Source organism: Antechinus flavipes, chromosome 1 (assembly GCF_016432865.1).
Source record: "Antechinus flavipes isolate AdamAnt ecotype Samford, QLD, Australia chromosome 1, AdamAnt_v2, whole genome shotgun sequence".
In the NCBI taxonomy this organism is placed as follows: domain Eukaryota; kingdom Metazoa; phylum Chordata; class Mammalia; order Dasyuromorphia; family Dasyuridae; genus Antechinus; species Antechinus flavipes.
In genome coordinates, this window is record NC_067398.1 from 439,369,477 (window position 1) to 439,382,648 (window position 13,172).

At 36.2% G+C, this 13,172-nt stretch overlaps 1 protein-coding gene across 4 annotated transcripts in view; it reads left to right on the forward strand.

The window, feature by feature from the left end:
• The window catches only part of TPD52 (tumor protein D52), a 118,924-nt gene that overhangs the window by 84,001 nt on the left and 21,751 nt on the right, over window positions 1-13,172 (forward strand). For all 4 annotated transcript variants that reach the window (XM_051969994.1, XM_051969991.1, XM_051969992.1 and 1 more), the window contains exon 2: window positions 10,946-11,061. In XM_051969994.1, the coding sequence (XP_051825954.1) occupies window positions 10,946-11,061 (116 nt within the window). The remainder of the gene's footprint in view (window positions 1-10,945; window positions 11,062-13,172) is intronic.

Here is a 13,172-nt window from a genome sequence, read left to right on the forward strand (position 1 = left end):
GGTTTCTGAGTGCTTTACCAAAAAAATCTCATTTTATTCTCACAACGACCCTACTTAACAGGGGCTGTTATCCCCATTTAACAGTTGAAGAAACTGAGACAGAATGGAAAAATGAATAACTACTGGAATAGGATGGGAAATCCCCATTGAGGTTTTGCTCCCCTTCCTCTTCCTCCTTGTCTTCCTTTTTCTTTTCCTTTTCATCCTCTTTCTTCTCCTCCTGTGTATTGTCTTTAAGCAATGGATGAATAAGTGTTGACAGAGAACAGATTTTTAAATAGTTATACTCATTGTGAGTTTCAAACCAGCTTTCTTCTTTTTTTAAAAAATAAGTTTCTCACATTATTATAGTCCTCCCCAAGTATCCCTTTCTTTCCCCTTCCCAGATAGACATTGAATGGAACAAGTAGTATTTTTTTAAGAGGAAAAAATTAGCACATAACTGATCAATACATAGAAAAATTCTGAAAACAGGTACAGTATGTAATAATACATATATCTTTCTACAAAAGCCCTTTTTTTGGAGGGGGAACATAATGATAATATTTAATGTAATATTTTAAATATAAAATTAATACAGTATATAACAAATTAAATATATTTAATGGCCAACAATCTTTAGGGAAATTATGCAGAAATGCCACTTTCTTTTACTTATTCTATCTTTTGCTGTTGTGGTTTCAGAGGAAACTAGTCTTTCAGAAGTCAGTCAGTACCTATGTTTGATATACCTGAGTTCCTTCTGACTCATCCAGGCCCTTTTCCAATTCTCCCTTTCAGTATTGTTAACCTTTTGTTTTTCATTAGTTATTTTCCTTCCATTCTTTTAACATGTTTCATATGTCTTCTACATGAAAAAAAACAAAAAACTAAACATGAATTTCAGTTGCTTTTGTTTGCTTCCTTTTTTTCTTGACATTGTGTTTCACCCTTAATAAGAGCTTAATTACTACTTATTAACCTGACAAGGTGGACAACTATCTATTTTCTTTCTATGTTTAAAGGTTAAACTTAAGTAGGTGACCATTGTCTATTATTCACTGTTTGACTATTTCATTTTGATTCTTTCCTGGAAAGTCCTAGATGACTTTTTTTTTTTTTTTTTTACGCCTAATGAAAGTGGCCTTTTTAGTATTTCTCTTCAAGTTGCTTTGCTGTACTTCATACTCTTAATCACTTCCTCTTTCTCAAGTAAGTTTTTTGTACCTTGCTTTTGATTTCCCGAGTTTCCTCCTCCCCTAATCTTTCTTTTTAGTAATTATTTACAAATCTAGAACTCTGGCCCTGACCTCTCAGAACCGTGTGGTGCCTTTGAAAGAACCCTTAACCCAACTTTTCTGATGTCAAAAAATTCTGACTCTGCTATATGTTACTAGTGTGGCCTTCAAATTAGTTATGAAATGAGAGGGTTGGGCAAGATTACTTCTGAGGCCCCTTCCAGCTGTAGATCTAGAATTGTGTAAATTCCAAGCTTCCTGCAACTCCAAATTTATATTCCAGTAATCCCTTTCTTTTAGTGTGCTACCCTTAACTGCCTCTAGGATATTTCTGAATGAATGACCTAATATCAATCTCTTCCCAATTTCTGTTCTACCATCTTTATAATAAAACTGGGACCATCATTCTAGTTTTCTTAGGTTCTTAATCTTGAAGTCATCTACTTTAACAGTGCCTGCTCCCTTTCCTTTACTCATCTTCTTTCTCTCACCTCTTAAATGTTTCTCAAGGTTCTCCCTCCTTTTTCTATATTTTCTTCCTGGGACCTCAGTTTTGGGAGACCTAATAAATCTCTGACAGTATCCTTTCTTTCTCTCCTAAGCTTCCCTTGAATAAATTATTCTCTCAGTCTTCCCCAAAAAACACCCTTTACACCCTATCCTCCTTTGTAACAATAACTTGGCATACAACCTGTGCTGCATTATTATGGATTTCTTTTTTGCTCTATAATCTGCCCCCTCTTTCACAAAGCCTTTCAAGAAGCACTCAGCTAAACGCTACCTTAATAAAAATAACTCATATTTATAGAGAAGCTTTAAGGTTTGCAAATTGCTTTTTTTAGGAATCTCATCACACCTAAGAAGTAGGTAGTGCTAATATCATTATTTTTATTTTATAGATGAAGGAGCTCAATTCAAATACCATTCATTATGAGTCTATTCTGCACCAGGCACTGTCATAGACAGCCAGAAAACATTTATTAAGTGCCTACTCTCTGCCAAGCATTATGCTGAGTGCTGGGAATACAAACACAAAGAAGGAAGATAGTCCCTGACCTCAAAGAGCTTGCCTTCTGATGGAGGAAGACTACACCCAAAATGAAGCTGAAAAGTTGGGGGGGATCAAAAGATACCCTGTACAAGGGTGTGACAAATGTCCAGAAAAGTGCAACCAAGGGGCCCCTGACCTGGCCCCCCACCTTAAATAGATGTTATGAAAGACACTCTGTCTTCCAGTCCAAGGCAGGGGTCCCTGAGACTGAAGATATTGATGATTTATGAATTCCAAGGTTGAAGTGATCTTCCCTAATGAAGAGATTCCTAGGGGATGTTGGGGAAGTTCAGAGGAGTTCAACTAGATGGGAAAATAGCACTGGGCATACAATGACAAAAATATGTGTCTTTCCTAAAAGTACAAGGAGAAAGAAGAATGTAACGTGTACATAGGTTAACATAAAACATAAGTAATTTTGAAAGGAGGCACAAGAAGCACTAATATCTGGAAGAATCAGACAAATAAAAGGGTAGAACTGAGCCTGGAAGGGGTTATTTCAAGAGACGGGTGAAGAGGGATGGCATTCTAGACTTGGGAGAAAGATCCACTAAAGGATGAAGATAGAAGATGGGTGTCATGTATAAAAGACAGCCAGTTTGCCTGGAGTGTAAAGTGAAATAAATTTAGAAAAATAAGTGAAGTCAGATTATGAGAGATTGTAATATATCCTAGAGGGAGTAGGAAGCAACAGAAACTTCTTGAGCTTTGAGTTGAAATTGAAAAAAAAATTTAGGCATGAGAAAGCTCTCACACTTTAAAGTGAAGTTATTTCAGCAGTTATGTACACGATTCAGTCAGGTTTTCTGGCTCCAAGTCTGGAGTTCTTTCCCTTGATTCTTGCCTGGCTCTTCTATTATGAAAGTTGAAATTAGGTCCATAACATGTTCAATCTGTCTCACTTCACAGTGCATGAGCCCCCACTTGTATATTTGCCCCAAGAGGAATAAATTACCTCATATACTATTAAAACAAAAGATCTTTACTTAAAATAGAATACAGTGCAAATAATCTAGGAGTCAAATCAATCATCAAGCACACTCATCAGCATTTCTCAAAGCTACACAAACATCTTGGGGGAATGTTGCCTTGGTTTCTTACTAACCACTGAAAGATTATTCTATTTGATATAATAAAGGAAATGAAAATACCTCAAATTATTCATGATAGGATGTTGTTAGCAATCCCAGAAGTATTATTGGATGTTCTTTCTTTGTGTGCGTGTTTTTGTTTTTGTTTTTGTTCCCAGTGCAACCACCAGGAAAACAGAGCTAGGTCTCAGCTAGGGTTTCTGCAAATTTTTCTTCTCTCTCGGTAGTTCGTATGTCTACCTATTTTAAAATTCTTTTTCCTTCAAACTAGCTGTCTTAATTTCTGTAGCTGAGATCTCACTGGCTTCCAGAAAGTACAGTTTCCAGAGAACAAAGAGCGGACATCTCGTTACATTTATAATTTGTCTATACTGCTTATGAATCTTTTTCTTTGTTATTTTTCCTCTGACTTTATACCTTAAGGGTCAAACAGAGTGTTGTTTCACTGGCTTTAGAAGGCAAGGTGCCTCTCTTCCTGGTTAATTATATTTTTATATGTGTGAATATGTGTATATATGTATACATATACACATATATAGTCATAATATATAATATATAGTAAGCCAATTATACTGGTTTGAGCAATAATAATGATAGCTAACATTTATATAAAGACTACTATGTGACAGAACCATGTATAAATATAATTTTATTTACTTTTCACAACTTGGGAAGAAGGTGTATTGTTATTCTTACTTTACAGATATGGAAGCTGAAGCAACCAGAAGTTAAAGTGACATGCCCAGAATTAGAGAGGTCTTAAATACTCAGGGTCTGATTTGAATTTAGGTCTTCCAGACTCCAGGCACAGTGTTCCATACTTTGTGCCATCTAGCTGCTCCTAATAATAACTAAATTTGATGTTGAATTGTTCAAATAATAAAGACTTCTTTTTTTGGGAAACTAGGAACAAAATCTTCAAATAGGGAAAAAGTTCTGAAAACTTTAGGAAACTTCAGTTAAACTAGTTGATTTTGATGTGCTTCTGATCTTTTCCTTTTGTTTTAGCGTATAAGGGAGAACCCTCATTTCCATTAGCCTAGAGTATGAACTAGGCTGGGACAGTCTTGGTGCTTTTGTCTATCCCTAGGAATGAATGGAGAAGAACCAATAGAAGGATGATGACAGTGGGTTAGGAGTAGGTACCATCTGGAGAGTACTTCAAATCTAGCTCTTGCTTCAGTTGTTAGTCCCTCATGTAAAAAAACCTGGATGGAGAGGGGTGTGGGAAAAGGCAGAGGGGTCTTGGTTGGGTGTTGTTGTTGATTGTCCTTGGCGCTTGATGATATCAGGGAGGTGATGCTATGACATGCAAGTAGATTAGATTTAAGTGAGGGAGGGCTGTGCAAAGTCACCTGCCTCTCTTTCCCCTCCAGACCAAGTTGGGTCCAGTGGTAAGATAAAGATCAAGACAAGGGGAGATGACTCTGGATGCCAATGGGAGACCTTGATCTTGTTAAGCTAAGGTCTTCAACAGATCTCAGTTTGAGGATGCACCCATTCAGTGATTAAGGTTAGATATCAATCCAGGTAAAGAATTTCTGCTTTCTCCTAGTCCAAAAAAATCTAAATAAGTAGAGCTGAGAGAGGAAGACCTTCAGGGTTTCTGGCCAAAAGATTGCCATTTAATATGAAATCTAAGTCAATCCAACCCAAACAACAAACAGATGGGTCTTGGTGACTACTCAATGGAATCAAGAGTGGTTTGGGTTTAAGGCATGATTTTTAATAAAGAAATTGGCTCTAGCTAGATCTAGGGCTAGTTAGTCAAGATTAGCTCCAATGAGGCAGCCCCTTCGGTTATCAACCATTAGGAGTTATCTCACAGCCTGGTTGTGTGTGTGTGTGTGTGTGTGTGGAGGACTAGTAATAGTTTGAAAAATGGATTTCCCCCATTAAGAGGGAATCCTTTCAGCAAAACAAGGGAAGGGAAACAGCCTCAGCTGCTACTGAAATATATCCCTTCTAGTAGATACTTTTGCGTTCTCTACTCCAGAAACTTTTTCTTTCTTATAAAGTTTTATTCTTCCTTGCTTTTGTCAAATGAGATAATCATGCAAAAGTGCTTTGCAGATTTTAAAGTGCTATGTGAAGGCTTGTTGCTCTTTTTATTCTCAAGCTTTTCTGACCATAGAAGCCTGGTAGGAGGGAGTGGGGGGAAATTGAATCTATAGTGTACCTGAGAGGATGTGATGGCCCACCTACCTGCTTAGTTATTTACCTTGGGTTACTGGTGCTTTGGAATGGTCAGTACTTATGAAGAATGTTAAATTTCTACAGCATTGCTAAAAATTCTAGGGGTCAGGATATCATGGTTTAAGTCCTTGAGCTAACTGTGAGCCTTATTTACCTTCTCTGTAAGGTAAAAGTTTTGGACAAAATGATCTCTAAGGATGTCTGAAATTTGGCCCATTGTAATTTAGCCTCAGTTTCACTGAAAATTAAGCTAATTTTCCTCTGTGACCCTGAGCAAATTGCTTCCCCACTCTGGTATTTCATTTCCCTTCTATACATTGAAAGATTCAATTTATGTTATCCATAAAGTTCTTCTTGCTCTGTCTTGATATTTCAGAGTTTTATTTTTCTCTTGGATGATATAATATTGGCTTAAAGTCTTCCTTTGGGCTCATCTTCTCCCTTCTGTGCCTTAATCAACAAAGCATCTATTTTTAAAAAAAGTATTATTATTCTACCTCAACTCCAAGTAATCAGTGTTCTTAGATAATAATGATGATAAATAATAATAAAAATGATAACTATATTAATATTTGCAAATTACATGAGACAGATTATCCTCCAGTGGCCCCATCTGATAAATTTGGAAACTGAGACTCAGAAACTAATTAGCTTTTCCTTGGTTAGTTAGTTATATATGTACTTGATATCAGAGATGGGATTTGCTCTTAGATCTTCCTGACTCTGAGTCCAAAACTTTATATACTGCCTCATGCTGACTTTCATCTTCCTTTTGACATCTCTTGGTGGGGAAAAAACAACTGACCTTAGTTCCTTATTAAGAATAAACAATAAGAATAAATAGTGAAAATGTCAGGGATTCAAAGACAAAAGATGAAGCATTGTTTGCTTGTTTTTTCTCTTTCTCTTGGTTTTTTCCCTTTTAATCTGATTTTTCTTGTGTAGTATGATGAATATGGAAATACTTTTGGAAGAATTGTGCATTTAACTAATATCAGATTGCTTGTTGTTTTGGGGTGGGGAGGGAGAGATGTTGGAATCTTTACAAACTGCTAACTAACTAGAGTTGATCTAATCTTACAAGAAGATGTTTTGGGCAGAACCTGAAACAAGGTACTGAGTAGAACTAATTAGTACAATGCTTGTGTTTGCACCTTTCTCATTGGAGTTCACAAGTATGCCAGCTTCACAAAGTAAACTTTGTAACTTTGTGAGTTCACACCTCCCTTGAAGCTCTTTGGGCCAGAGAGCAATATGGGAGAAAACTTTTTGTGAAAGCATTATTTCCATCTTTCTGTCCAGGGAGAGAATTCCAAGCTTTTATTGCAGCCTTAGAAATTTGCTCATACACTGTTATGTGATAGTAAATCTGTTCTGAACTCTCTGCATACTGACCTTCACCAGCTAGTTGGTCAAAAGTAATTTGTACAATAGCTCCTGTTTGCCTATTACGTTGGGCTTGAATCCTACATAATTCATGAAACTCTGAAAGCCACAATAAATTTTGTCCCAGTTTTAGACATGTTCTCGCTATGGATTTCCAGTCATTCGGGGTTAAGATTTCATAAGACAAATTTGGAAAATAAGGTTTTGCAAAGGTAAATATTGAAAACTATTTTTGGATATATTTGGAAAAATAAAATACTATTGAAAAAGGAAAAAAAAAAGATGAAACAATTCTTGTTCTCAGGAAGCTTTTGTTGGGGATAATCCAAATGTATATACAGTATAAATAATAAAATACAAAGAAGTTTTGGGTAGAAGGATGTTAGAAGTTATGGGAAATCAGAAAAAGCTTGAAAAAAGTGAAATACTCAGTGAGTAGACTGGGCATGAGGGGGGGCCAGTGACAAGGCATGGAAATGAGAGAGAGAACATGGTATGTAAGAAACATAGATAAGGCCAGTTTGGCCAAATTATGGTGTAGGAAAGAGAATATGAATAATGAGGATGGAAAGATAGGTTGGTACTAAGATGAGTTGACGACTCACTTCCTTTGGGAATGAGTATATTCCTCAATAGTGACCAAAAAATATCCTGACGTCTTTACCCATTAAGTTAAGTATCCTGGAGTCTTAATTTCCCTCTCAACGATGAGGGCACTTTTCATGCCGCTTGCCCAGGATGTAGTTTCTGTGGCTTGCTTTAGGTACAAAAATGTCTTTATGTCTCCGGGTGTCTCACAGACACTGAGCTTCTGTCAGCTTCTTTTGCCTGTATTCATTGTCTGATGACATCTTTGTACAACTATTCTTTTAGACTAGGTGGTCTTTCAGATTTTCATTTGAATGTTCTGTTTTCCTATTTCTGCCTCCCCTTTCAATAGCTATATTTATGGTGATTTGCTGCCACCTCATGGTTAACATAGAAAAGACAGAGCCTTTTTTACCAAGTTTTATGTGGTTCTCAAAGTATGGTCTAGAGAATCCTGGGGATCTCTGAAATCCTTTTAGAGGGTCTACAAATTCAAAAATAGTTTTTATTTCCCATATGGTAAATGTCTATAAATATAATCCAGAAAAACAAAAACTCTTTGGAGAGATCCTCAATCATTTTTAATAAGATAAAGATACTGAAAACAAAAGTTTGAGAACCACTGTTAGACTTTGAACGTATAATCATGGGTTTATTCTTTGTGTGATCAAACTGCTGATGAGTCTGCCCTTGTGTTCTTTGTAGCATCTTTTAAGTCCTCTATTTATCTTGGTAGCTAAAGAAAATTCATATCATCAGAAACTTAACACTTTCTCCTTTAGCAAACAAAAAACAAACTCTTAATGTAAAAACTTTGCAGTTATACTCAGCAGTGTTCATCTGCTTTCTGGAGTAGCCTCCTGGCAGTCTTAGACAGTGCACTTTTAGCACAGAAAAGATGTGGATGTAAAATTAGAGCCAATGGAGAAACAGATAAAGGAATTCAATTGCTCAAAAGAAGAAATTGATCCTATTTGCATATAAGGGTCAGTCATGTACAGTACAAACAGGAAATAAATAGACATTGTTGCCTGAGACCCCCCGAAGTGGTTTCTGTGAACAGGGACCTCCTCATGGGCGGGAACTCTGGTTGCATTGAGATTACATCATCAGCGGGAGGTGTCTCCTTCTCTAATTGGCTGTGCATATGACCTCATAGACTCTATTTAAGCTGTGGGGAGAGGAAGCAGGTCCTCTTTGACCAGGAATTCACTGCCCAGTAGGAGGTCAATTAGGGATAGGCTGTGAACAGGTGAATAAAAGATCTTGAGCTTGCACATGGCTATTCTTGAGCACTCTACCATCTATCTATTTATTTATTTATTTATTTGACTTTGCTATTCTCTCTCTCTCTCTTTTTTTTTTTTTAATAACTTTTTATTAACAGAACCCATGCCAGGGTAATTTTTTACAGCATTATCCCTTGCACTCACTTCTGTTCTGATTTTTTTCCCCTCCTTACTCCCATCTTCTCCCTCAGATGGCAAACAATCCTTTACATGTTGAATAGGTTACAGTATATCCTAGATACAATATATGTGTGCAGAACCGAACAGTTTTCTTGTTGCACAGGGAGAATTGGATTCAGAAGGTAAAAATAACCCGTGAAGAAAAACAAAAATGCAAGCAGTTTATATTCATTTCCCAGTGCTCTTTCTTTGGGAGTAGCTGCTTCTGTCCATCTTTGATCAATTAAGGGTCTCTTTATTGAAGAGATCCACTTCCATCAGAATACATCCTCAAACAGTATCATTGTTGAGGTATATAATGATCTCCTGGCTCTGCTCATTTCACTTAGCATCAGTTCATGTAAGTCTCGCCACTCCTCTCTGTATTCGTCTTGCTGTCTACCATGCATTTATTTTTTTATTTTTTTTTAATTTTATTTTATTTAATAATAACTTTGTATTGACAGAATCCATGCCAGGATAATTTTTACACGACATTATCCCTTGCAATCACTTATGTTTCGTTTTTTCTCCTCCCTCCCTCCTCCCCCCCCAAGATGGCAAGCAGTCCTATATATGTTAAATATGTTGCAGTATATCCTAGATACAATACATATTTGCAAAACCGAACAGTTCTCCTGTTGCACAGGGAAAATTGGATTCAGAAGGTAAAAATAAGTCGGGAAGAAAATCAAAAATGCAAATAGTTCACATTCATTTCCCAGTATTCCTTCTTTGGGTGTAGCTGTTTCTGTCCATCATTTCTCCAATGAAACTCATTAAGTCTCTTTGTCAGAGAAATCCACTTCCATCAGAATACATCCTCATACAATATCGTTGTGGAAGTGTATAATGATCTCCTGGTTCTGCTCATCTCACTTAGCATCAGTCCATATAGGTCTCTCCAAGCCTCTCTGTATTCATCCTGCTGGTCATTCCTTACAGAGCAATAATATTCCATAACATTCATATACCACAATTTATCCAGCCATTCTCCAATTGATGGGCATCCATTCATTTTCCAGTTTCTAGCCACTACAAACAGGGCTGCTACAAACATTTTTCTACCATGCATTTAAACCATCGTTCTATGAAACGATGGCCAGAGATCTTTGAAGAACTCAGAAGTAAGCTTGGTAAAATTGGTTTAAGCACTGCAAAAGACAGTGACTGGCGATTTCTCTGAGGGCCTAGGAATTAGGAGAGACTGGCAATAGTAATGCAGAGTGGGCATTACAAGAGTATTCACAAAAATTAGTGAATGCTTTGTGGGCATTCACATTTGTAGAGTGGGAATGGACCTTCAATATTATCTTTCCCAACCCCTTCAAATGATGAGATTGTGAGGCCTATGGACACTAAATAACTTGTTCAAAGCTGAAATCTGAATCCAACTTCTCTGCCTCTAAATCTGTGGTTCTTCCCTCCCTTTTGTATCATGGTTTATTTTTTTAAGTATAGAAAAACATATTGCTTATTCAAATTCTTCGCAGGCTTCAAAGCCTAGCTCCATATCATCTTCTTGAGAAAGGCTTTTTAAATTTTTTTTTTTTTTTAGCTAAAATAAAATTTTCTGCCTCCCATATTTTGCTATAACATTTGCTGTTTGAGTTCTGTACTTTGGCAATGAAAAAAATATATATATTTGTTATATGAAAATTGTCAATATTGTCATTATTATATGCTGTTTGATTTTGATAGTCATTTAAGTTAACTGAAAGTTTTCAGAGGGGAGACCATTTTGTAAAAATGCTATGTCTATCCTTCCCTTACATAAAGCAGGCCTGTTGAGCATCAGGAAAATTTTATTGTGGGGATAAGGGCTTATTTGCCAATGTTCTGGCACTAATTGGGGAGCTTTATTCTAGTTCTTTTGCTTGGAGTACAATTCACTATCATAATTTTTATTTCTAAGTAGCTCAGTTTTAAAGATTTTTTTTTTTTAACATTTTATGTTTAATTATTAAGGTGTACTGAAAACGGATCAAGTATCTGAAGAAGGGGATGATGCTGTTGCTACCATCAGTGCTACAGAGACCTTATCAGAGGAAGAACAGGAAGAACTAAGAAAGGAACTTGCAAAGGTAAATAACCATTTCTTTTGACAATGCTCATTTGTCCAACTATCAGGAATAGATCTGCCTTTTATGTTGCAAAAGCAACTGTAAAACAAAGTAAATGAATAGTTTTTCTCATGAACTAAAATTTGGCCTAACTAGAAGAGCTGAACTATAACCTAAAGAGAAAAGATTGGGTCTCAGGTAGCACTTGCTAGAAGAAGAAACTGTGAACAAACTTTAACTCCTTTTATACTTCTAAATTTTTAGTTCTCATCCTTGTCCTGAGAAGATGAGGTGACATGAGGTAAAATATAGTTAAATTAGACATGAGGGAGAAAAATATTTTAAGAGTCTACCAAAAAATTTTTAAAAAGAGGTTCCTGCACATGCTGGTGATTTATCTACCTGTTAATTTATTCATCAAATGCTTATTGAGTACATTCAAGGGAAACCCTGATGGCTCCAGAGATGAATAAGATATTGTCTCTGTCCTCACAGACTTTATAGTTTAGGTGAGATAATGCATAAACTATCACAACCACTGTACCAGTGATTGTATGGTAAGACAAAGTAGATTGTGAAAGTGTTATACAAAAGATACAAGAGAGAGACACAGAGACAGACACTTACAGAAAGAGGGTGAAAGGAAGGGAGGGGGAAGGAGGAAGAGTGTGGGAGAAGGAAAAGGGGAGAAAGGAGAGGAGAGAAAAAGAGAAGGAAGGAGGGAGGGAGGGAGGAGGAGAGAATATCAGAAAGAAGGGATAGATTCAGAATAACCAAGCAATAACACAAGGAGAAACATACACAAAACACTGAGAAAGAAATGAAGATAAACTCAGACAGGTGTGAGTACTGACAAACATACAGAGACAGAAATAAACATTGTCAGAGACAGATATGCACAGAGAGAGGAGACAGACATGCAGAAAGACATTGATAAGGACAGAAAGTTAGACCTACAGAGACCGAAAGACAGACATGCTTTAGGAAGACACATGTGCACATAGAGACATACATAAAGAGGCATATGCACATACATGTAGAGAAAGATACATGGGTACATGTGAACACACACAGATCAGTTCCTGCTGGGCATAATCAGGGAAAACTTAGTGGAGGAGATAACAATTAACTAGACTTTTGAGGATGGGTTGGAATTGGACAAGTGGAGTTTGAGAGAAATTTAGAAAGGATGGGTGCAAGGATATTCTAGGCAGGGGGAACAATGTTAGCAAATGCATGGTGGTAGGAAAGTTCATGCATGTTTTGTTTATATAACTTTACAAATGTAATGCTTTAGAAATATTGTTATTGTTTCTTTAGACAACTGTCTTATGATTTTTTATATCTTTTAGTAGGTATTTTCTTAAGGCATGTCTTTCTTTTAAAGGCACTATCATTTGAATGACAAAATAAAGAGTTACCTTTCCCATTTTAAAAATCTACAGTAGATATGATAAAGTGTATAAAATCTGTGGGAGGCCAGTAAGAGAACCATCAGAAACAGGACAAACCAGAGCATAGACTGATATAACTAGGTCACCGACTGTTCTCTTCAATTGTCAAATTAACTTTGCCATTTTCAACCAGGGAAAGATTCATTGGTGATGAAGCATATCAGGAGAATTAAAGTTTTAAAATATTAAGAATTTAATATAAATAACATGTTATCTCTTTATACATTTTATAGTCTCTAATGCCTTATTTAGTATTTTTAGCTTTTCAAAGTATTTTTGGTTGGTATTGTTGTTCAGTTGTTCAGCCAGTTATGACTCTGTGGATCATAGCATGCCAGGGCCTTCTCTCCTCCACTATCTCTAGAAGTCTGTCCAATTTCATGTTTGTTGCTTCCATGATACCATCTATGCTTTTTATTCTCTGCCATTTATCTTTTCCTTTTGCCTTCGATCTCAGTTATCTCATTATATGGCCAAATTATTTAAGCTTTAGCTTCAGTATTTTGAGTTTCCAGCAAATAGTCATAATTAAATTCATTAACTATTTAGACTAATTTGCTGTTTAAGAGATTCTAAAAAAATCTCCAGCACTACCAGAATGAAATTGAAGTATTTTTATTAATTACAAATTTATGGTATGTCATCTTAGGTAGTTTCTCATGATTTTCAAAAATTCTC